The following is a 23,637-nucleotide window of genomic DNA, read 5'->3' as shown; positions in this document are numbered from 1 at the left end:
TGTATGTCTTCAGTATTTCGCATAATTTCTGCGAAAGTAGACGAGAAGGTACTGTTTTTTTTTCCTATATACTCTTAAAGATTCAACATACTGTGCTACATATGACTGTGCTTTTATTTACAAACTTCAAAATAAAGGGGGTTTTGGGTTAAATTAATTATCTCAGTTCATTATCTGTTGGTGTAATCAACATAAGGCAACCATGGCAGGCTATCAGATATTAGGAAAAGGAGAATACTTTTGGTGTGTCCTCACTGAATTCTGTGCAAGTGTAATCATAATTTCAACAGAGAGCAGGGAAGCTGAGATTAACTACTTTAGGCACAACTGGAAGTAAGGTTTTGCAGCAGTGGTGATAAGATATGCTAAATAATGTAAGAAGTGTTGGTCCTCTGTCAACCAGTGATATCAAATGGTTCATAGAAATAGTCTTTGAATGTCTTAGAATAGTCTTAGAATCATATGCAACAAGCACATTATTTTTCTCTTTATCTCATTCTCATTCTCGCTCTATAGTGAAATGGTCACCCAGGTAGAAGATTGTTTTAGACACATTACTGTTGAATGTCTGAGCTTTGCCAGAGAGAGCTGGCATGACATAAAGCAGAGACACACCTCCCTGGGCTGCTATGTCTCAAACACTATGCCAGATTAGTCAAAACAAATGCTTGAATCCTTAACCAGAGTGTCAATTCATTACCATGATGTCAAGTTCTAGATCTACCGGTAAGTCACAAATTTACAAGGAATTTATCAAAACACATTTCATTTACTGCACATTATATGATAACATAGCTTTTTGTATGTGTGTGTGTGTGTGTGTGTGTGTGTGTGTGTGTGTGTGTGTGTGTGTTTGAAAACATCAATAAACATGAAGACTGGACCTTATATTGCACACTTTCAACATTATTGTTCACAAATGCAAGGTGTTAAACTGCTGACTGCAGACTGACTGAAAATATTGCTGAGAAACCCATGGAGAGGGAGACTGACAACTGTGTTCAACAACAACAATAACAACATCAACCAAACATGTTAACAACGTTAACAGCATCAGAGAAATTACTTCACAAACACACCCGAGGTTCCATAAATATTACAAAGACTTGCTTGCTTTCAGGATACAATGGACAGCATTGGGTCGTGCAGAATATGCGGTATGCGTTGAGAGACATGGAGACGTGAACATGACGATGCCATGGGAAGTGGGACATGTTCTGCTACGGAATGAAAGTGCTGTCTTCACAGAGAAAACCCTCTGTGGAAGTGGACACACACACACACACACACACACAAAAAACCCTTGTGTTCTCTTTCCAGTCTGGCATCTTTTCCCACCATAGCCGTTCACCCTCAAGTTACAGTGGTCACCTCAGCTTTGACATAATTTGTGATGGTAGCGAGGGCATCTTTGCAGCTCTATGGGTTAGGAGTGCCAGAAAGAACTTGTTCACTCACTCACATACACACGCAGGCACACACACACACACAAACACATGTATGATGTGGAAATGTTTAGTGGATGGCAAGGATGTGCTTGCATAAAATCAGCCAGTTATCCCGTTGGTATTAAACAGCTACATGTTCCTTCATGTACAGTAGGCCCAGGGGCGAGCCAGCATGTGTCTACCCTCCCGCTCCACCCTGATACAAAACAGGCCCCTGGTTGGCAGTATCATAGATCAGGCATGGCTCACGCATGAGGAGAAAAAAACCTCAGCCTCGGCCCGCAGCACTAACGGAAGCCTATTAGTGGCAATTAAGCCGAGCTGACGCTCGGGGAGTAAGAGCACATCACAGCTGACGAGGAGCTGGCGAGACCGCCGCTATTGACGTTTGCCATTTGACTCGCTGCAACAGTGGCTGACTGGACCACCACGTAATTGCACGCTCGTCACAAGAGAGCCGGCGAGGGGCTGTCGGCGTCTCTCTGATGCGATGACACGGCGGGGACGGTCTGTCGCACAGAGGCGAGCTCAGGCAGTGTTCAGAAAGACGAGCTGGGGGCTGATTATCAAAGGTAAAATCATAAAGGCAATGAGGAGAAGCCATATTAATGTGACATGATAGCAAAGACATGGTGCGAGGGTGTACATTAAGTCAAAAGAGTCATGTTTTATTGAGACTTCATGAAAAACTTCAACAAATTATGTAGGTATAATATACCAATTCCAATTGCTGTTCAGCTCTCAAAATACTTCACAGTTAATTCTAATTGCTAAAAATATCAGGGATATGTTTCAACACCATTCAACTTAGTCAAATGAAAATAGGCATGAAAGTCTGGTCAAGGACACAGGCTCCTAATGCCTGTTTTTGTGGGGAGTGGGGGTGAGAGGGCTGTCAGAATAGGCCATCTTCATGTTGTTTTTATGTCTCCCTGGTTACAGGGTAGATCACATTACACTGGACATTACATGCATGGTTGTCATCCAGTGTTCCACACAAAGGAGAATCCTTGGTAAGAAACTGCCCTGTGACACACCCTCCATGCATGTTTGAATGGCACAGGCCCCAGAGACAATACAGTACATATGGATTTTTATTGCACTACATTCTCAGGAAGTGACTTCTGCATCTGTAAAACCAATGTTGCCGCTCCAGGCTTGTGGTTAGTGCTTTCCTTCTTCATCTTATCATGAATTGCTTTCGCCACGGGATGCTAATTAAACTCTAGCCAAATCAGGGCTCCTGGCGTTATCATCTTACATGCACTATATGCAATATTCACAAAAATTCATTCATCAGCTAATAGCACACAACATGCTGCAAACAGGAATGTGGGCTCAAATAGTCAGATATACATACCCCTAGAAATAGACTCTCTCTCTCTCTCTCTCTCTCTCTCTCCTTCTCAGTCTGTAACAAAGCTTTGGGGAATCTCAGAGCTGGCACATAAGTCGCTGAGGCAAAGAGAGATTTGTGACGGAGGAGTGCGGATAATGAGAGAAATCAGCTTGCCTCCCAGTGTGACGTATACTTTTGCGCTTCGCTGTCACTCTAATGTTCATCAGAGAGTCAACTTTTTTCCCTCATCACTTTCCATCATATTGTGAGTGACACACAAGGTGGAAAATTAGGTATAGTATGGCAAAGCTCATTACAGAATGCAAATGCTCATTATTGAATGCTAGACTGGGCTATTTAGAAAACAGAGGCACTGAGCGTTGATGATGAAGTCATGGAGAAATGAGGGGGTTTTTGTATTCTTTTCCTGCTTGGTGACAACTCAATCTAAAGTACTGTGGTGCTCTTCACTGTCTTTATATCAGAAATCCAACTGGGATTAAAGATTAAAATTAACCCAATTTGAAACGAATCCATAAATAAAAATAACCCAATTTCTCCAACCTAGTGCAGTTTTACATTTCTTTCTACTCATAAGGTCGATACAAGTCAATTAAACACTTAGTGATATTGATGGGATGGTGGTGATGAAAGGGAACTGGGTGGAAATCTGCTTTGGAGTCTAAGGGCAAGTGATGACTGCCATGACTGTGGAACAGCTCCCCGTGATATTGGTCATGGAGCTACAGGAAGCTGTCCTGCACGTTGCTCTCCCCTTTCCCGGTACCTGTGCGGACAGTGGTTTCAGTGGCACAGGTGAAGTCGCCGGAGGTGAGCAGAAAACAGGCGGCCTCCTTCTTGGGTTTTTCACGGGTGCGGGAGCGGCGCAAGGTCCACTTCTCGCTGGGGGACAGGGGCAGAGTCAGACCGCAGTCTTCCTCCTCCGACAGGGCTACATTGGCATCCCCATTCTGCTTGGAGTCTGAAGAGACCAATAGAAATACACAAAGTGCAGAGAGTAGTGGCATACATGAAATTATTGAAAAAGTTGAGAGAAACGCTGTGCATGTCTTGAGATTTGCACGTCGCTACAAATGCATGTGTGAAATGCTCAGGCCTTTTGTTCTGGCACCTACTTTTAATAAATGCATTAAATAAATTAGTGCCTGACCGATAAATCGGTGTGCCGATAGGGTTGTAAGAAAAAATCGCAATATATTATTTGGCAATACTGATTATCGATTTTCACATACATAATATACTCTACAGCAGTTTCTTAACTGACTGACTTAACGGGACCCAAAAGTGGATCGCAGAACCGTTCTGCGTGGGTCACGGTGGGTCGCTCATTACATTATCAGATCTAATATTGGACCTTTATTTTGATAGACTTTATTTGTATGCCAATCATTGCCATGGACATAGTAGTCCATTCACTTAAATTGTGGACAAAATTGGACAGAAACCCCAGTGTGTGGTGAATTGCGGGCACATGAGGGCATGAAACCACCAAAACTAAAATGTCACATGGAAACCAAGCACCTCTGTCAAAGACAAACCTGTCGAGTACCCTACTTTGAAAGGTGACATCAAAGGTGACAAATGTAATGCCAAACATCAGCATGTTCCAAACAAATAGAGCTTACAAATTTTACTTACATTTAATTTTAGAAAAACTGACATTAAATGTATCACATTTTGCACAAAATTGAAATATATTGCAATAAATGGAATTGTAACCCATGTATCGCCAGATTCTTGCCAATACACAGCTCTATGTGCCAATATTAGCTTTGCCAATCTATCGGTATCAGCGTTTATAACGGCCAACAGGGCCAGTTCTACTACATTTGGGTGGGCTGGTAGAAATGTTAAGGTGGGCAACATTGAAAAGCAGACAAATTGGATGAAATTGAGAAACTGACAAACACAAAAAAATCGGTAGGCCAATTCAGAGCATATATATTGTACATTGTAATATTTTGTTCATTTATTTTATTGTTATTTAAATATTTCAAATGGATTTTTTAAAAACTTAAAAACTTTTTTTAACACCTACCATTAATGTAATGATTACATTGTATTAGTGATGTGTAAGACTATTTTGGTGCCTTTCACTTTAAGGAGAGTAACTTGTGTCCGTGTCTGTAGGCTATTATTTGGAAATGAGATGTGCATAAGGATATAAGGGTGTAATCAGAATGTTTGCTATTTGCTTAATTAGATTAAATATTGAAAAAGCAAACAACTTGAATAGAACCTGTCTTGGATCACAGAGGAGTGTCATGCACAGTTCATTTCTGGTGAGCACTGCAGAAATGCCAAGCAAGCATGGCCTGAGCTAACTAATAGCTAGAGTGAACTAGGCTATTTATACTACTGTAGGCTATGTAAAAGCTTGCCAATAGTTGCATAGCCTGTTACTCATATTACTGTATGTCCTTACAGTAAAAAACAATGGTGAATTAACTTAATTTAATTGCCTAGGTTACAGACTTAAGAGATGCAAGTCAGCAGATCAGCTATTATTATTTGTTGACATCAAACCTGAAGAGGAACACAAGTAGGGATGTAACGATATGAAAATTTAACGCTTCGCGGTTTTCGGTATTATCGCGGTATAAAAAGATGCAGAGTGGCTACATGATACAGTACAAGTTTTGCGGTGAAAATGTTCCGCCTTCAAAAAAATCATATGTAACCTAATCCGAATCGCCGTTAAATACATCAATTAGACAACAGAATCAGTAGGGTACCAGTTTTTTTCATTGTACCAGGCCTACTGTATGTCAAAAGCAAGCTTGGATGAAGCTGGGAAGGATTAAACACACGGTTTCCACACCGTGGTAATCAACTGCAATAAATATGATATTTGAAATTAATTGAATGGTAATTGTTATCGTCAACATTTTTATCACGGTTTACCATTATACCGGTAATCGTTACATCCCTAAACACAAGTTTACCCAACTGCTGTTCCCACAGTTAACTCGCTTGGACTTTTTTCTCTTGGGGCCTTGATTAATTTGCGGGGGCCCTATGCATAGGAAAATTACCGGAAATCGTAGTCACTTTTAAACGTGATGCTAGCAAGCGAGAAGCTAATAGCCTAATCAGATTCAATGATTTCATTTGATTTATTTGGAAAAAAGACATATCCAAGGGATAGAAAAAATAATCATGACAAAGTGCAAGCACTTATTTCCATCATGGTCCCTGAATCTATGCTAGACTGGAGCTAAAACTGGTATCGCCAGACTCAGAGGCTGGATGAAAGGTTAAAAATTAATTGTTTAACTCAAGGGGAGGTGGAAAATGAGTGTAATTCCCCAAATGGTGGAATATCCCTTTAAAACTGAATATTAGCCGATCTATTGTATATCATTTTTTGAAATCCTTGAAATTTTTGAAATATCGAAATCGGTATCGGTCTTTATACAATACAATACAATACAAATACAATGCTAATGCAAATCTAATCTAACTTTCCGTGGCAATTTACCATCTTGTCATATCTTACTACTTAAGGTTTCGTTCTGCCTACCTGAGCGGCTCCGTCCACTGTTTTCCTCAGCAGCCAGAGGGAACGTATCGCTCTGTGTGCTGTCTGGAGGGGAGTTACAGTCAGACTTCCCAAATGAGGCCGAGTCTGTCGGTACGTCCGGGTTGGGATTGTGCTTCTTCCTCTTCTTGGGCAGCTTCTGCTTGGCCATGGCCAGTGAGTAGTACATCCCAAAGTTGTTGACAATGACGGGCACGGGCATGGCGATGGTCAGCACACCAGCGAGGGCACAGAGAGCGCCCACCATCATGCCCAGCCACGTCTTCGGATACATATCCCCGTAGCCCAGGGTGGTCATGGTCACCACCGCCCACCAGAAGCTGATGGGAATGTTCTTAAAGCAAGTGTGGTTGGTGCCCCGTGGGTCCCCCGGTTGTGCCCCGATGCGCTCTGCGTAATAGATCATGGTGGCGAAGATGAGCACGCCAAGGGCGAGGAAGATGATGAGCAGGCAGAACTCGTTGATGCTGGCGCGCAGCGTGTGAGCCAGGACACGGAGGCCCACGAAGTGGCGCGTGAGCTTGAAGATACGCAGGATGCGCACAAAGCGCACCACGCGCAGGAAGCCCAGCACGTCGGATGCCGCCTTGGACGAGATGCCACTCAGGCTCATCTCCAGGTAGAAGGGCAGGATGGCCACAAAGTCAATGAGGTTGAGCGTGTTCTTGACAAAGAGAAGCTTGTTGGGACAGCAGACCACGCGCACCAGGAATTCGAAGGTGAACCACACCACACACACGCCCTCCACCATGATCAGCCCGGGCGTGGTGACCATCTGTTGGGTGACCACCTCCACGGTGATGTTCCCCGTTGTCACATTCTCCCGGTGGAACTTGGGTATGTTGAAGGCCTCATGGGTCTCCAGGCAGAAGGTGGTGATGGACACCAGGATGAAGAAGAGGGAGGCGAGTGCGACGACCTAGAAAACACAGGGGGCACACAATCAGCAGGTCAGAAGTCAGAACAGATAGAGTGTGAAATCCCAATGATCATGCGGCAGATGAGTCCCAGAGTGCTAACACCTAATGTTCGACGGAAACTGCTCACCAGCGAGTCTCGCAATTACTTGTTTAAGCTAATTAAGGCATTAAGGGCAGTGATGGCTCATTAGAGACATGACAGCATCCCTTGGTAGGAAAGGACTGAGTTCCCCTGGTCAGGGTCCTTAATATACTGTAGCCTTTCAAACCATTATCCATAACAGAGCAAAGCATACTGTATGTCTTTTTAACGATGGTCCAGAGGTCCTGACGGCTACAGTAGGACTGCCAGTCATTAGCTCCATTGAAATATCACACCAGCTTGTTGGTAGATACTGTATGATATTATGAGAAAAGACCATGTTAAACTAAACTAGCTAAACTGTAGCATATTTTCCCATACATCCCAATACTATACAAATGCTTAATGGATAAAAAATAATGGAAATACTCATACTGACATGGGCATGTGGTGTACTGTATGTACTGTATGGGGCCTTAGTAACACTGAAATGACACTTAGCAAATATACATTATAGATGAAAGGAGACTTTTTAAAACAACCTGCACAAATTTTAAATGTACCTTTGAAATGTTCGATTGGTGTCATGTCTTAAGAATTCAAAGAGTAAAATACAGCATGATTCTACTTAGCAGAAAAATATGAGATCATTGTTACTGTGTCTGAGTTACATGTGTAGGTTTTACTGTGCTCTTCAGGATATCATTAGCTTTGTTATTTATAAATGATAACAACATATAAAAGAACAACATTATAAAAAAAAACATTGTTCCATTTGTTTACAATTCTTGCCAATGTCTCCAGCAGCTGCACATTTCACTGCTGTATGTGCAAACAGTGATGACTAACACACAGGAAGAATAAAAGGCTCTTGGGAGCTAAGGAGTTAAACCTCTCCTTTTTTAGGGTCCTTAATAACACTAATTGTGCCAGATAATCGACAAGGAGAAGCCCCAAGAAATGTTAACGGCTGACAAGGGAGCGGGGATCTGGCCCTTTCCCACTGGAAACAGATGACAGCTGCATACATGCGGAGACGCACAGCAAACAAGATTAGCATGCAGATATTGTATGCAGGTTCTGTTAACATTGTTACCATTATTTAGCTCATACTAAGTGGATTCTGCACATTTGTAGGATAACTGCCATGGGGAATAGAGAAGGGTGGGAGTGACATGGGGGAGAGGGGGATAAGGAGTGAGAGAGAGAGAGAGAGAGAGAGAAAGAGAGAGAGAAAAGCCATGACAACCATACTGGTCATTCCCAATAGGGGAGGTGCATAAGGAGAAGAATGCCCCTTGGTTAACATAACAGATCGACAGAAGACAGCTGATATAATATCTGTCCATTCAACTTTTTCTATCTCTACTCACACAGTGAAAGCTGATCTTGAAGCACCACCAGTACATAGACTCTGGCATGTATAGGTTTTGACAAACACCATCTGACCCAGCAATGCTGTCTTATGTCGAGTCTATTTTTTTTCCCAAAACAAACGGCCTAATTTTTATACACATATGATGTGTCTATTCAGGCTTGGTGCACAATTCTGATAAGAGTGCTGTTCCTTTATATGCCTTAACATTATATGTACTTCCAATGTTTGAATGTTTGATATTCATTTACTATTGTTTTCATTTATTACAGTGCATACGGAAAGTGTTCACAGCACTCCACATTTTGTTATGTTTCAGACTCATCTTAAAATGAATTGAAACCATTTTAAGATGAGTCTGAAACATAACAAAATGTGAAGCGCTCATTCATTTATTGCTGATTTATCTACGTCTCACTCTCTTCATCTAAAAACAGATAATCACATTACCGCCTCAAAAATATCATTATTTTACTGAATGATCGATTATTTAGAGGATTGCCAGTGGCCCATCATATTATATTACAGTTTTGCTTTTGTGTTTACTGTTCCACAGAATTATTGGGGTGGCAATAGAATCGGGGAATTAATTATTCACACAACCTTAATTAAAGCAAATGACAATGTAATAGGATTCAAATCCATTGCTTTGCTCATAAGATGTGTTTATAATTTCCCACACCTATGAGTCCATTTCCCTCTGACAGACATGCTTTCAGAAGAGCGTTTCATTATTACACCTTGGCTGATTGAAATTCAAATGTTAGAACAGAGGTAGCTTTTTTTTCTCTGTATTTGAACATGAAGACTGTGCTCTAGGCAATGCTGTTTGGTCTGAGGATAACAGCAGGGTGTCTGTTTCAAATTATTCTTAAAATTTTTATATTTTAGGCAGAGAAAGAGAGAGCGATTGATGCATGAAACCTTTTTTATGGATGGTACTGTAATAGCCTGGCAAACTTGGCCGTGAGATAATTCCATAAACATATTGTCTATGGAAAAACTCACTTGTGTACAGCTGTATACATAGTAGACTTGTTTCAGGTTACAGCAAGTTTAAATAAAAAAACATTTCTCCAACGAACTATGAAATATGGATAACATTTGGATAAAGCCTCTGGGGAAACTCCTACCATGACGGAGAAAACCCTCTGTAAGGGTGTGAAATGTATAAGTAAAGGGCGATGTTTACTCTGTTTAACAAGCTCGCAAGGCAGGTTGCATAGCAATAAGAAAAACATGGACTGACTTGCACAGTAGATCAGTATATTCTCCCCTCTTTCTCCCCCCTCACACACACACACACACACACACACACTACTATGTGTGCCTACATGCAGCTGTTGTTAAACTGTGCCCACTCATGAATAATCACACAAGGCGGAAGAAGGGCTCTCAGCCACATCAGCGTAACAGAGCAGAGGGCAGGCCCTGACAAACAAGGGCATTCGGCGGGACAGCTGTGTGAGGTGCCACTGCGTTTGCCTCCCATGCCAGCCCGTTGGCATCCCATGTCTCTCACCCCCGCACCCCCTGCCGCATCCACCTGCCCCCCCGAGTCTGTGGAGCTCTTGCTAGCATGCCTGGATGCTCTCCCCACAGCCTGCTGCTACCTGTCAGCTCTGTCTGCTGTCTGACAACCTCCATCCCTTCGCCATTATAACCAGCTGACTGTGGGAGGTGTGACCATCTGCCCCAATGATTTGTGGGACTCTTTCCCAGGGTGCTTTAGGCAGTAAACGTGAACACGGCGACACATGCACGTGCAGAGAGAATGATTTGAGGCTACCTCTGCGTTTGACAGATGGCCTCCTCCCTCTCCAAAGCTATGACAGAAAACAGATACATTAACAAAGCCTGAGGCTAAAGCCAGCACAGGAGGGATTGTTTCTAGAGTGCACTCCCAAATGTGTTGCTGCCGCACGCTTAAAAGTAGCTTGACATTGAGCATGTACATTGTGTACGTGTCTATTTGTAGAATAACAGTGTGCATGTTTATCACATGTGTTAGCTACATAACACCAAAAGAATATGAGCCTGTAATGTATACACACGTGAAAAGATAACCATTACTTTGTCTGTGAAGCAACTTTGAAGTGGGAGCCAAGTCCAAAAGCCATTCATCACCAGACTGACCCAAGGTGCACTGAGTTCTTCACCAGACTGACCCAAGGTGCACTGAGTTCTTCACCAGACTGAACCAATGTGCACTGAGTTCTTCACCAGACTGGCCCAAGGTGCATTGTGGACAAGATGTGTTGGGGTGGTCCCACAAAGCCTTCAAACACACTCCCATGTGCCCTCCCACCTGCAGATTCTCATCCCCAATTACACAGGCACATGGTGGCACAGCAGCAGCCCTGTGTTAATCATAGACCATACATTTGTGACTGCAGTCTAATCGCACTAGAAATATTTAGAAATTCACCTGAAATGGTTGTGATGGATAATTTGCAGTAGTTCGCTGATGCCCTTCTGATGTAATATAAAAGTCTATGTGCTACACAATACTTTTACAGAAAACAGCTGGACATGTTTAGAAAGACAGACTTAAAATGTGTCCATGAAGCCATCATCCACCATTTGAAAAATGCTCTGTTTTTATTTCTTCTATAAGAATGGGTAATTGAAGCTTTAGATTTCTGTCTGAAATAGGACAGTTTTGAAAAATCTATCATAATTAAACCTGGTGCTTTTATGTCTGTATTTTTTTAAGATGAGCAGGATGGTTCTGCTTGATGCCTGTTTGTAATGTTTATATCTATTTCATTTTAGCTTTTCGAAAAGCTTTATTTATCTTGGCCAGATTTCCACCAAATATATTATTTTAATCCATTTTAAAAGGGACTTTCAAGATAAATATAGGATAAAAAAAACACACCTCTTATTTCCTTCTATTGCAGGAAAGTCCTACCACCCTCAGAAAATAGTTTACTTGCATAACTACAAAAGTCATAATAGCCCACAAATAGAATCAATTCTACAACCTGAAGCATTTGGTCTTAGGAGGGAAGACCCTCCAATGAAAACATCACCCTGCAATTTTGCCCTCACACTATCTGCTGAAGGCATAGCGGGAGCCATAAGCCACTGGTTTATCTAAATGCCAAATGGTTTATCTCAGCACTAAACAGACGGGTGATCTGCTGAGAATCTTTTCCAACGCACCATGGGACTGAGGGGAGCCTGTGGCTTGAATACAGAGGAGTGGGAATCAGAATGCTCATAAAAGGATGAAGTAGGGGTCTTACTGTGATACAGTCGGCATAAAGGGATGTGACTGCAGCTTACAGTGTAAGAGAGTGTATGTGTCTGAGAGTGTGTGTGTATGGCCCTTTATGTATACAGTTTTTCACAGCCTCAGTAATCAAGAATGCTGAAGAAGTACAAAACCATGTTTAATTTGAACATTGTGACCAAGCCTGCCAGATGCTGTATTTTACTAGGCAAGCCTCTGCACATTGCTTGCAACCATTATACAAGCAGGGTTTTATCCCAAAACTCATAATCAATTTACGTGGACAACACATAGAATGAACCTTCCTTATGCATTCAGTCATTATCTTTGTTTGTTTGTTTTGGTTTGTTTATTTGTTTGCCACACAGCTAAACTAAATGATGACAACAACTCCAGCTGGCCATGCTGCAGTTCCACACAGTGTGTTTCTCCCCCAAGCACTCGGGCCCCAGGCTCAGAACCCTGTGTGGTCCCCTCAGATCCAACAGCCTGCGAGAACACGTACCTACCTACACACACACACACACACATACAGTTGCACACACAAACACACAGATACACAAACACACACACGCACACACATACATGTGTATAACTGCAGTTGTGCAAACACACACACACACACACGCACACACACACACACAAAGATGGAGACACAGACATGTACACACACATGCTCGCTCGCACACACATCAGTGTACCAGCCTCCAGAGGTGCGAGAGCACAGCTGAGCTCTGGCTGCTTGTATTGCTGGCAGCTGCTGAGGCAGCTGGAACGTCTTTCTGGAGATCCTCGCCTCCAGCTGCTTCGCCACAGTCCCCCTGATCAGAGCACCCACTGGGACGGAAGCCCCCTGCCCATGGCCCCTACTGATATCCCATGTCTCACATGATCGGCCCACAACAACAGTTGATCTGCCTGTGGAGTGTCACTATGTCATATGCTTTGATATTAGTGGAACTGATGGACAGCATAAATAACTAGATGTAGCTTTTTTAACTAGTTGGAGCTAGGCTATACCTCAAATGAGTGGATATTGGATGGGTTGACATGGCCTCTTGAGATCAACATACAAAAAAAAGTTGGTCATCCTAGGCCCTACGGTTCTCGAGATATTCACAGAAAATGAAAAACAATGGTTCCATGTCACCCTTATGGGGCTACATGCACACCAAGTCTCGTGCAGCCCGGTCTTTCAGTGTCCCGGGAATCGTTGACAGAAATTCACTGAAGAAAAAAAAAAACAGAAAAAAAATCCGGAGGAAAAAAAACGACTAAACCTACATGACCGCTGCTTCGCTAGCACGGCGGTCATAATAAATATGATCATAGCTTCAGTGTCCAGTGTCAGTGTTCCGTTTCTTTACATGTTAAGATTGCTGTGAGTGCTGACATCTTACAAAGATAATATTTTTTTGGTGTAAAGTATGATAGGATCATTTGTTTATAATCCGATAAGTAGATCATTAAGTGTTCAGCCTGTATTTTATGAATGCAAGAGCCTCTTAGAGCAAGACATAAACTGAAGGACTAATTTAGAGTTACCTGAGTCAAGTGATTAAAAGTTGAATGATATTGAAAGGCCTATTGCACAATTAATGAATGACCCAAAAGTCAACAAAAAAACCTATACATGAATCCACTGTTGTTTCGCCAAGGCCTAGCAAATATGTAGTTTTATCTTGTATTTGTACACGCTTTCAGCTCATCTGGATTACAGAGACCTAAGCATGATGCATTTTTTTAAGTTTATGTTTCTATCTGTGATGTCCATCCTCCACACACCTCCTTCAGTAAATAAAAAAAACATTCAACAATAGCAAGGTAATATGATATTTCATAGACAAGTATGATGACAGAACCTTTCGCTGTGTCCCTGCCATACTGTGACATGGCCCTGGACAGTTGTTGTGTCATTAGTACAAGATTCAGAGGCAATACAACATTTAGATGCAATACAAGATTCAGAGGCAAGGCCAATGCCAGAAACAACTCCTGTAAACAGCTTCAGCCTTGCAGCAGAGGAACAGGCTAATCATACATCAAAGACAAATAGACGGATATTACAGTTGATATGAAACAAGGCAGCTTCACCACTAACAAGAAATTAACATGATTAACAGGATTGATCCACATCCAATGGTCAGAACATTACACAGCTCAGCCTGCTAATGTCCACATAACACACGCCAGGAACCAGAGGCCAGATTGTTGATTCAGACACTGTGAACAAAATCTCACAGGTGCTAAAAGGGATGTGTTCAGTTGAAGGACTTCAGAGCACATTATTCTGAAGAGCCCTTGGAGAATAGTATACCAGGCTTTCTAAAATAAAAAAGATTACAGTGGGCACAAATCAGGGCTAACCATTACACAAATACTAGAACACTCATGTTCTGTTGACCCAGTACAGTGCAAGGATAGGATCTGTAGCTGTAGTTTTAAGAGGTAGCTGATCATAAATTTATGCACAGAATATTTTATGAACATCTTATTCTCACCACAATGTATCTTCCTTTCATGAATTTCATTAAACTGAAAATGTCATACATTATAGTTTAGCCAGGAGAAGCCTACTATTCATTCCTTGGCCAGGCACAGTAGAGCACACTGCCAAGTACTGCAGTGTGAACGACAATTATAGTCCACGACATTTGTCACACCGCTGTTATTTGGAGAGAGGTTTAAAAAATAAAGGAGAGATGTTGTCCTTGGACCCATTCATGCTCATGCAGCAGCCAGTCAAACAACATCATCGGAGAAAACAACTAATTGCAGTGTGAGGGGGCTGCCACTCACTAAAGCTAAGATACATGTAATATGAAGGCCAGCAGTGCTGCTTATTCCACACATTTTTCATGCGTCTAGCATCCCTGCCATGTGCCACCATTCCACTGTTATCTACAGCAGCACAGCTATCAGACTTGTCCAGATGTTGTTTACTAAATGCTCTTTCTGTTGCTGCTGCGAATGGTTGGTATTTACAAAACCTTTAAGGTGGGTAATCTTGTTAAAGAAAATGCATTGGCTAAAATGAGCTCTGATGGCCCCTGATGTCCCACAAGATACAGTGGCACGGTACATAATAAAATAAATTATAATCAGAAAGAAAAACAAATGTGCACTACTCTATATGCATTCCGTTCAATTTGACCTCTGGGGCTTTGATGCGACTTTACCTAAAAACTGTCTTTTAATGATACCTTGAGTCATGTGAGTACGCTGCACTTCCACCTAGTCTCTGGAGAGGGCCTGAGTCCTCTCCATTCTGTCAAAGCAATTCGCTGAATGCCCATCTAAATTAATTAAGGAAAGACAAACCCATCTGGTGGGAGAAAGAGGTGATTGACTGAGAGGCAGGGGTGCAATTAGTCCTGTATGGTGTGAGGACACTGATAAATCCAGAGACTGATCTACAGCACAAACACATAGCTAGCCCCACCTGTGTCTGCACAGACGGTGAAGAGAGGGTGGGGGTGGTGGGGGGATTGTGAAAGGGAGGAAAAAGAGCGCTCTATGATTTAGAGATGACATATTAGACAGGAGAGCGAGATTTCTGTTTTCCTAGTCATGATGACTGACATGCCAAACTGGAAATGTGATTAGCTTTTGTTTTTTAAGTGAGTGAATAGTAGTGAAGCAAATCAGCACTACAGACATCATCATATCTGATGTCACATTTTCACAATAACCAACAGTAATATGACTTGTAGTGATATTCATGTATTGAAATGTTTTTATTGTTTGCTGGCAAACATTGATGCTTTCACATGTCACTATTAATTAGATAAGACAGACACAAAGAGATATGATGCAATCCTAGGGGAAATGTCTGTGCCTGCCTGAGTGAAAAAACAGGCAATGTATTTTACTTGCAGTTACACCTATACAAAGAAACATACATTTATGAGTGCCAAAAAAGCCACCTGCTCTCTAAGAAAGTCAGTATAGACGATTCGGCTGTTCGAAGAACAGAATAAGCAAATGGTCTTTGAAATTGAAATGAGTTGAGGCAGGCATACAGTATGTGTGCTAGGTGACCTCATGGCCTCAAGTTATTCTTAGTGGAGATTTATATGCTCCACATTCCTTGTATGTGTTTGCGTGGAGGGGGCTTTGCTAGTATCTGGTGACCAACCTACAAAACACCTGTAGATTGTCCACACCACAGCACCTTATCACAGTGGTTACATGAACACTCTCTTTAGGTACCTCTCTCTCTCACTCACACACACACTGATATGAGTGCTCACTCCCGTTTACCATTAAAAAATGCTATTTAAATCGTTTGGACACCATTCACGTGACTTGAAAGATTGTTCTTGTGCGTAATTGCGCATGTAACCAATTTTGTCATGCACTTTGTGAAATCGTCATATTTTACTCTTTAATAAATCCTCTGGGTTATGATAAACTGGTGAAACTTACTCTTGCGGCCCGCGAGGAATATGGGTCGTCGAAAAGTGCCCATACTCTAGGTTGCCAAACCTCGCAGCATCCTCTGGACCGCTCAGGACAGTCCTCGATGCCGAAGCGTCTGGACAGTTCTCTGTCGTCCTCGTTGTCGTCTGGTTCGGGAGGTTCGAATATTTCGAGAGCTTCTTCTGCATCTCTGTGCTGACGATATGTCATCCAGCAACAAGGCTCTACGTCCGTTTCATCAATACCCCAAAACGCTAACTCCTCTTCAAACAAGGGGCCGCATACATCTGCCGGACAATGAAGCTTTCCAGTCCTATAATAATTCAATACGTAGGAAAAAATGCCTGGATGTCGGTCAAAAAATAACTCATTTGTAGAATGCCTTGGCCCTGTGTCACCGTCCGAGTTCACCTGGGAGTCTGGGTCTGCCAACCATGCCAGCCGGGTGCCTGGCAAGGTCCTAAGGGTGCTCTTGTAAGTTTCGTGACGCGTGCCACCAACGTTTATGATGATTTTGTCCGAGTCTTCCCTCCTGGCCATCTCTTCCTTTAAACATGTTTTAGACGGAGGTTTGTTGCCTGACTTGCGCCCACGATAAGACGAAACACACACTGAGCTAATCATAGATTTCGTTGGATGGGTTACCAAGGAAAGTGTCTTCAAAAGTATTGACAAAACTAGTATTTCAGTCAATCTTTCAGTTCACAGAAGTGTCCTCTGATTCCGCATCTATTGTATTCCTCTTTGCCCTCTCATTGCTGACGCTTCAGCGTAATAGCCTATACTAAATGTTAGCCAACAGCATTGATCTGGCCTTGAAAACCACCTGTTATTGAGGGGCTCCGCCAGCCGTGCCACACCGCTAAGACTAAAAATGCAATGTTTAATCCGGCGTAAATAATCAGTCATCCATTACTCAGTAGACCGTGGTAAAATTGTTGCTTTGTAGATCAAACGTAGCAGATAAAGATATTTAACTGTTGTATTCCTTCATTTTGAAATTTCACGACCATCAGCAGGAGTAGTTTACAGATCCGTTGTGCCGTGGAGCAACATCAGGTACACTTGTCAGATTTAAAAATGGTTGTTAGGATTTAATGTTCTTGCTCTCTGTCCAAGAAAAGTGAGCATTAATATATTTAAAAACTGCTGGCAGACTCTCACCTGCACTTTCATGATCCTTAACGTCGACAGTAAAAAGCGAATTTCCGTGAATAGCGCAATCTAAAATATTTCGCACATTTTAATAAGCACGAGTATTGTTGACAGAAAGAAGGCATTTGTTGCTCAGCAAAATATCTGTTGCTTCTCCACCAAAAGTATCCACCCTCACCGTGGTCAGACGATCCAAATGAGGAAGATGGTTTATGCATCAGCAGAGACAAATTAACTCCTTGTTCGCCTGTGGTAGCCTAATTGATAGGAGAGCGCGTTAAATATTGTTTTCCCAAATCACAAGAGGGAAGACCTATCGTCTTATTTTGATAGACTTGCTTGTAAACGTCTTCTTTAGCAGAAACAAGATACGGCAAAGAAATATGGTAACATTTCATTGAAGTGTATCATCTTGGATATTGCCGTCGTGTGTACAGACGGAGTGCACATAGAGCTCATCCTCCTCGAAGGAGGAAATGAGAGTGAGGGAGCACTTTCGCTTCAACCTCCTATCCAACTAGAACCCTTGATTTTTAAAGCAATTGACAGATCATATATGTCATCATAAATGATTGTAATGCAACGAAATATCATCTCATGAAATGCAATTGACTCTGCTGAAGTTTGTCATAAGTGCATATTGATTGATATTAAAATTGTATAGGGTAGATAATGGATATGAAAAAGACGGTGTCTCAGGAGTAGAAGTATGGCAAGTATGAAAGAGGTCCGGAACACCAGAGCTGTCTTGAAATCCCATTCGAACTACATTAAAACCGACTATGAGCTAAATGTCAAAGCTACAAAGAGGCAAATAGAGAAATCCACCGACTGTAAAGCTATTACTACAACTGAAATGCGCTGTGAAGTATACTATTGTTGAAAGCAGTTGCCTATATTTTATTCTCTATTCTATAATCTATTCAGCCCCTACGATTATATCACTTTGTCTGCTGTACACCTGACTGTCTTATAGGCTATATTAGCCCTCCTACACAATCTGGACTGTGGTCATAACATCTACATCTTATAACTTATTCCCTGTATATATTGTTCTTAGAGTATATTATTTCTTTCTTGTTTGTCAAGCAATTCTATTATGTTTACATTCTTGTCTTTTCATAATCATAGTTAATATTTAATAATAAGCAAAGCTATTGCACTGTTCAATCCCTGCACTGTTCACTTTTGCACTACCACCATTGCACACACTCTACCATTATAGCACCTTGTCATGGTCATTGCATCACATGGTTAGTCCATACCAGACCTTTGTAATCACTTCACAAATTGTTAACTCTTTACATTTCTGTGAGTGATATTTATGTATGTGAGAAATATGTATGTGTGTGTGTGTGTTTGTTGTGTTATGGTTGTCTAAAACAGTGGTTCTTAAACTTTTTGTCTGGCGACCCCCCTCGCAAGCCCTTTCTCTCTCACCGACAGAATTTGGTTTCAAAATGTTGCGAGATGGGCATTGGAAGCAGAAGCAGAAAATGTCTTCTCAGGTAGGCTGACTAAAAACCTCTAGAAAATGTCTAATCCAGACTACAAATCATTTTGAATTTCCCCTTGGGGATCAATAAAGTATCTATCTATCTATCTATCTATCTATCATCTATCTATCTAGTTAGTTAGTTAGTAGTATGCTTAGTCTGCTTAGTCTGTCTGCCTCTCCACCCTCTCCATGTTTGAGTACTGACTGCCCACTACTGCTTAACTACTGTTTTACTAATGTCCACAGCCTAATGTTTTTACTACTGTTTTCCTGCTACACTGTTTTTCATGCTATATTAGCACACATGATCAATGGCGTCTGCTACAATACTGAATGGCTGTAACCCTATTACCTCAACCTGTTCTTGCACTGACATAGTTTTTTATAGTTTGTTATATTACCTTGTCTACATTATACTTTACTCTCCGATTTGTCCATATTATTTATGCTGGTCTCTAGACCTTATTATTGCACTGTTGGACTAATGTTGGACTACTTTTTGCACCTTCACCATGACACTCACTCTCTTGAGCACCTTACCATGCACACATAACTAAAGGACTACTGTTGGACTACTTTTTGCACCTTCACCATGACACTCACTCTCTTAAGCACCTCACCATGCACACAGAACTACAGGCCCTGTCACTACAAGCGTCTCATGCTTGATCACCCTCAAGCACACTGGATTTTTTACATTTATTTATATAGTATATTTAGTATTTAGTTTTGTTAGTTTTTCTTATCTCCTACTGTCTTTATTGTACAGTGGAGTTTGGTTATATGTTTATACTTATACTTATATTTACCATTTCTGCTGTAAGTGCATGTTGTGTGTGATGTCTGTATGCTACTGAGACCCCCCTGAATTTCCCCTCGGGGATCAATAAAGTATCTATCTATCTATCTATTTCGCGACCCCTCCAATATTTTGGCGACCACTCTGGGGGTCCTGACCCAGTTTAAGAATCACTGGTCTAAGCTATGGATGCCTATAACATTTTATTGGCTATACCTTTAGGTTGTTGCTTGTATTTATTCTCTCAGATGATTAGTTTGTAGAGACAGAGATGCAGGTTAAGTGATAAAGTCAATGCAAAAAGATAAAGTAATAAAGTGATTTTGCTAAAGTATAGGTCATTTTACTAGCTTGTCATACGTTGCCACCTAGTGTGCATGCAGAGTAACTTACAACTTCTTCAAGAAACTTTTGAGATGATTGGAAGACTTGTGCATGACTGTAACATCTGGATCCTTTAAAAAATAGAATGGATGTAGGCTTACAATATAAAGTAATTATGCACTTTTGCTTTCTCCTTGCCATTCATCCAGATAATCTGACTAATCTAAGGCAGAGCCAATAACAGTATTGTTTTTTTTTTCAGTCATTGTCACATGTCCTGCAAAATGCACAACAAGAAACAGCACTGTGATATTTTTATTTTTAATCAATTACAGAAAAGATACATAAATAACATACTGACATAGACATTTGTCTGTCCCAAAACATGCAGTTACAGTATATGTTTTACAACGTAATTCTATTTAAAAACACTGGTTGAAAAAATAACTTTCTTGGAAAAGAACACACATTTCAATCTGTTACAGCTTAAATTGCTTTATCATTGTTATTAGGATATGCGCATCCCCTATTTATTTTTGTTACCAATAGCTCTGAGACAAAAATAGTGCCTGTTTGAGTCGAAAATAAATTTCCCATAACACCTTTTGGAAGTACTTAAGGCTCAGACTAATCCCCTCCAAAGGATTTACCGTCCTGTTTTAGCCAGTTTGACTTCGGGTTAAGATAATAAACCATTCCGTTCTTCTGAGATTTGCTACAAAACTGCATAAGAGCTGTTTCACAAAGAGCAGTCTCTTTCTGTCACAGCTCCAGCACCAACGTCTTGCCTCCATAATTCTACCAGTTTAATCCAGTTCCTCAATGGTGGGACCTTGAGATTCAGCTTGAGCCTGGGCTCTACAGCCTCCTGGTGGTACCCCTCCCTGGTACAGTTTGGAGATGACTGGACTGCACACTTTCTCAAGTTCCTTCAGGTGGTGCTCATACTCTTCCTTTTCAGCCAGTTGGTTGTTGTCAAGCCAGGAGATTGCTTCTTTACACTTCTCTATGACTTTGTTCTTCTCCTCCTCACTGATTTTCCCCCTCATCTTCTCGTCCTCCACACTGCTCTTCATATTGAAGGCATATGACTCAAGAGAATTCCTGGCAGCAATCCTCTCTCTCTGGAGTTCATCCTCTGCCCTGTACTTGTCGGCTTCTTGGACCATCCTGTCAATTTCTTCTTTGCTCAACCGTCCCTTATCATTGGTGATTGTGATCTTGTTCTCTTTGCCAGTGCTCTTGTCAGCTGCTGAAACATTCAGGATGCCATTCGCGTCAATGTCAAAGGTCACCTCAATCTGAGGGACTCCACGAGGCGCAGGCGGGATACCAATGAGTTCAAACTTTCCAAGAAGGCTATTATCTTTGGTCATGGCTCGTTCACCTTCATACACTTGAATCAGCACACCGGGCTGGTTGTCTGAATATGTTGAGAATATCTGTGTCTGTTTTGACGGGATAGTGGTATTGCGTTTAATCAGGGGTGTCATGACTCCTCCAGCAGTCTCAATACCTAAAGAAAGTGGAGCAACATCGAGCAACAGTAAGTCCTGTACATTTTCTGAAGTATCACCCATGAGGACGGCAGCCTGAACAGCTGCTCCGTATGCCACTGCCTCGTCCGGATTTATACTTCTATTCAAATCTCTACCGTTGAAGAAATCCTGCAGGAGTTTTTGAATTTTAGGGATGCGCGTCGAGCCACCCACAAGCACAATGTCATGGACCTGGCTCTTGTCCATTTTGGCATCCCTGAGGGCTTTTTCAACTGGTTCTAATGTTCCCCTGAAGAGTTCAGAGTTTAACTCCTCAAAGCGTGCCCTGGTGATGGACGTGTAGAAGTCAATGCCATCAAAGAGCGAGTCGATCTCGAGGCTTGCCTGGGTGCTGGACGACAGGATTCTCTTGGCCCTCTCGCATGCTGTACGCAATCTCCTCACAGCCCTCTTGTTCTGACTTATGTCCTTTTTGTTTTTCCTCTTGAATTCATCGACAAAGTGTTGGACCATGCGATTGTCAAAGTCCTCCCCACCCAGGTGCGTGTCTCCTGCTGTTGCTTTCACTTCAAAAATTCCATCTTCTATCGTCAGGACTGACACATCAAAGGTGCCTCCTCCAAGGTCAAAGATCAATACATTGCGCTCCCCTCTGTTCCCTTTGTCCAGGCCATAGGCAATGGCAGCTGCTGTGGGTTCATTGATGATTCTCAAGACATTTAGACCAGCGATGACGCCTGCATCCTTGGTTGCCTGCCGTTGTGAGTCATTAAAGTAGGCTGGGACTGTGATGACAGCATTGTTAACCTGCTGTCCCAAGAAGGCCTCCGAAATCTGTCTCATTTTGACCAGGACCATGGAGGAGATCTCCTCAGGATAGAAGGTTTTAGTTTCCCCTTTGTATTCAACTTGTACTTTGGGTTTTCCGCTATCATTAACCACCTTAAAGGGCCAGAGTTTCATGTCAGACTGGACTATGGGGTCATCAAATTTTCTGCCAATAAGCCGTTTAGCATCAAATATAGTATTGTTGGGGTTCATGGCAACTTGGTTTTTGGCTGCATCTCCAATAAGTCTCTCTGTGTCTGTGAAGGCCACATAGCTGGGTGTTGTCCTGTTTCCCTGGTCATTGGCAATTATTTCAATTTTACCATGCTGAAATACTCCCACACATGAATAGGTTGTTCCCAGATCAATTCCAATTGATACTCCTTTAGCAGCAGACATTTTAGTAGACCTAAAATTCGAATTAATATGGTATTTAGATAATCAAAACTGAGCTATCCATGAAAACAACACATTCATTCACATGTTCATTTATCATAGCTTGTCAACTAGTAGGCACTATATAAGCCACACATAAACTGTATGGACATGTATTATTATTTAATATAAAAATATTATATAAATTATATGTCAAACTTGGTTGTTCCTCAATTGTAATCACTTTGGATAAAAGCAAAAATTGCAACAATTATTCAGGGATTAGGCTACCTGATAGTTCCTCAACCATCGTGACATGACATGCAAACAGTAAAATCTCTGGTAAAGCTACTCACAGATAAAGTGATGTTTTCCCTCTGAATGCGTTGTTGCGCACTGGATTTGTCCTTTCGCTTTTTTAATATGTGAGCATGCAGAGTCAACTAGACATATTTATATAGCCTTTGTCTGTTCTAGACTACTCCATACTCTGACGACAGTGAAATTTCAGAAGCTGGCGGATACGACTTGAACTTTCTACTAGTGGTGGTGGATAGTTCCTGAACTTACCACTGACGCCAATATTGGCGCCATGACAGGCAGCTGTTGCCTTAAGGAGAATACTAACAGCCAAGAAGACGATGGTGAGTTGAAATTAGTTACCTCGATTTTACTGGGTCTAGTTAGAGGGGAAAGTATGGACTGGAAAATCCATACATTCCTCACATTATTTATTTTTACCCCGTAATCACTGCCCATTCTTGAGTAGGCTA

At 41.7% G+C, this 23,637-nt stretch overlaps 2 protein-coding genes across 4 annotated transcripts in view; both read right to left on the bottom strand.

Annotated features, from left to right (window-relative positions):
* The window catches only part of kcnc4 (potassium voltage-gated channel, Shaw-related subfamily, member 4), a 45,606-nt gene extending 27,616 nt beyond the window's left edge, over nt 1–17,990 (bottom strand). Inside the window, exons 1-5 of one of the 3 annotated variants that reach the window (XM_042096760.1) lie at nt 16,393–17,990; nt 6,332–7,268; nt 3,575–3,769; nt 2,571–2,572; nt 65–1,419 (exon numbers count right to left, since the gene is read on the bottom strand). In XM_042096760.1, the coding sequence (XP_041952694.1) occupies nt 1,354–1,419; nt 2,571–2,572; nt 3,575–3,769; nt 6,332–7,268; nt 16,393–17,010 (1,818 nt within the window). In that variant the 5' untranslated portion in view covers nt 17,011–17,990 and the 3' untranslated portion in view covers nt 65–1,353. Of the gene's footprint in view, nt 1–64; nt 3,770–6,331; nt 7,269–16,392 lie in introns of those variants that run through there. The other 2 variants (XM_042096759.1, XM_042096757.1) reach the window with 2 other exon arrangements.
* Nucleotides 17,991–20,464: 2,474 nt separating this feature from the next.
* On the bottom strand, nt 20,465–23,361 carry hspa1b (heat shock protein family A (Hsp70) member 1B). The gene is made up of 2 exons (XM_042096756.1): nt 23,221–23,361; nt 20,465–22,898 (listed from the first exon to the last, which is right to left on the bottom strand). The coding sequence occupies exon 2, from the start codon at nt 22,886–22,888 to the stop codon at nt 20,969–20,971; it is 1,920 nt and encodes a 639-aa protein (XP_041952690.1). The 5' UTR covers nt 22,889–22,898; nt 23,221–23,361; the 3' UTR covers nt 20,465–20,968.
* Nucleotides 23,362–23,637: the final 276 nt, after the last annotated feature.

The sequence above is a fragment of the Alosa sapidissima genome, chromosome 7 (assembly GCF_018492685.1).
Source record: "Alosa sapidissima isolate fAloSap1 chromosome 7, fAloSap1.pri, whole genome shotgun sequence".
NCBI classification, from domain to species: Eukaryota; Metazoa; Chordata; class Actinopteri; order Clupeiformes; family Clupeidae; genus Alosa; species Alosa sapidissima.
Note: the sequence above shows the minus strand (reverse complement) of the source record. Positions and strands in the feature narration are given on the sequence as shown.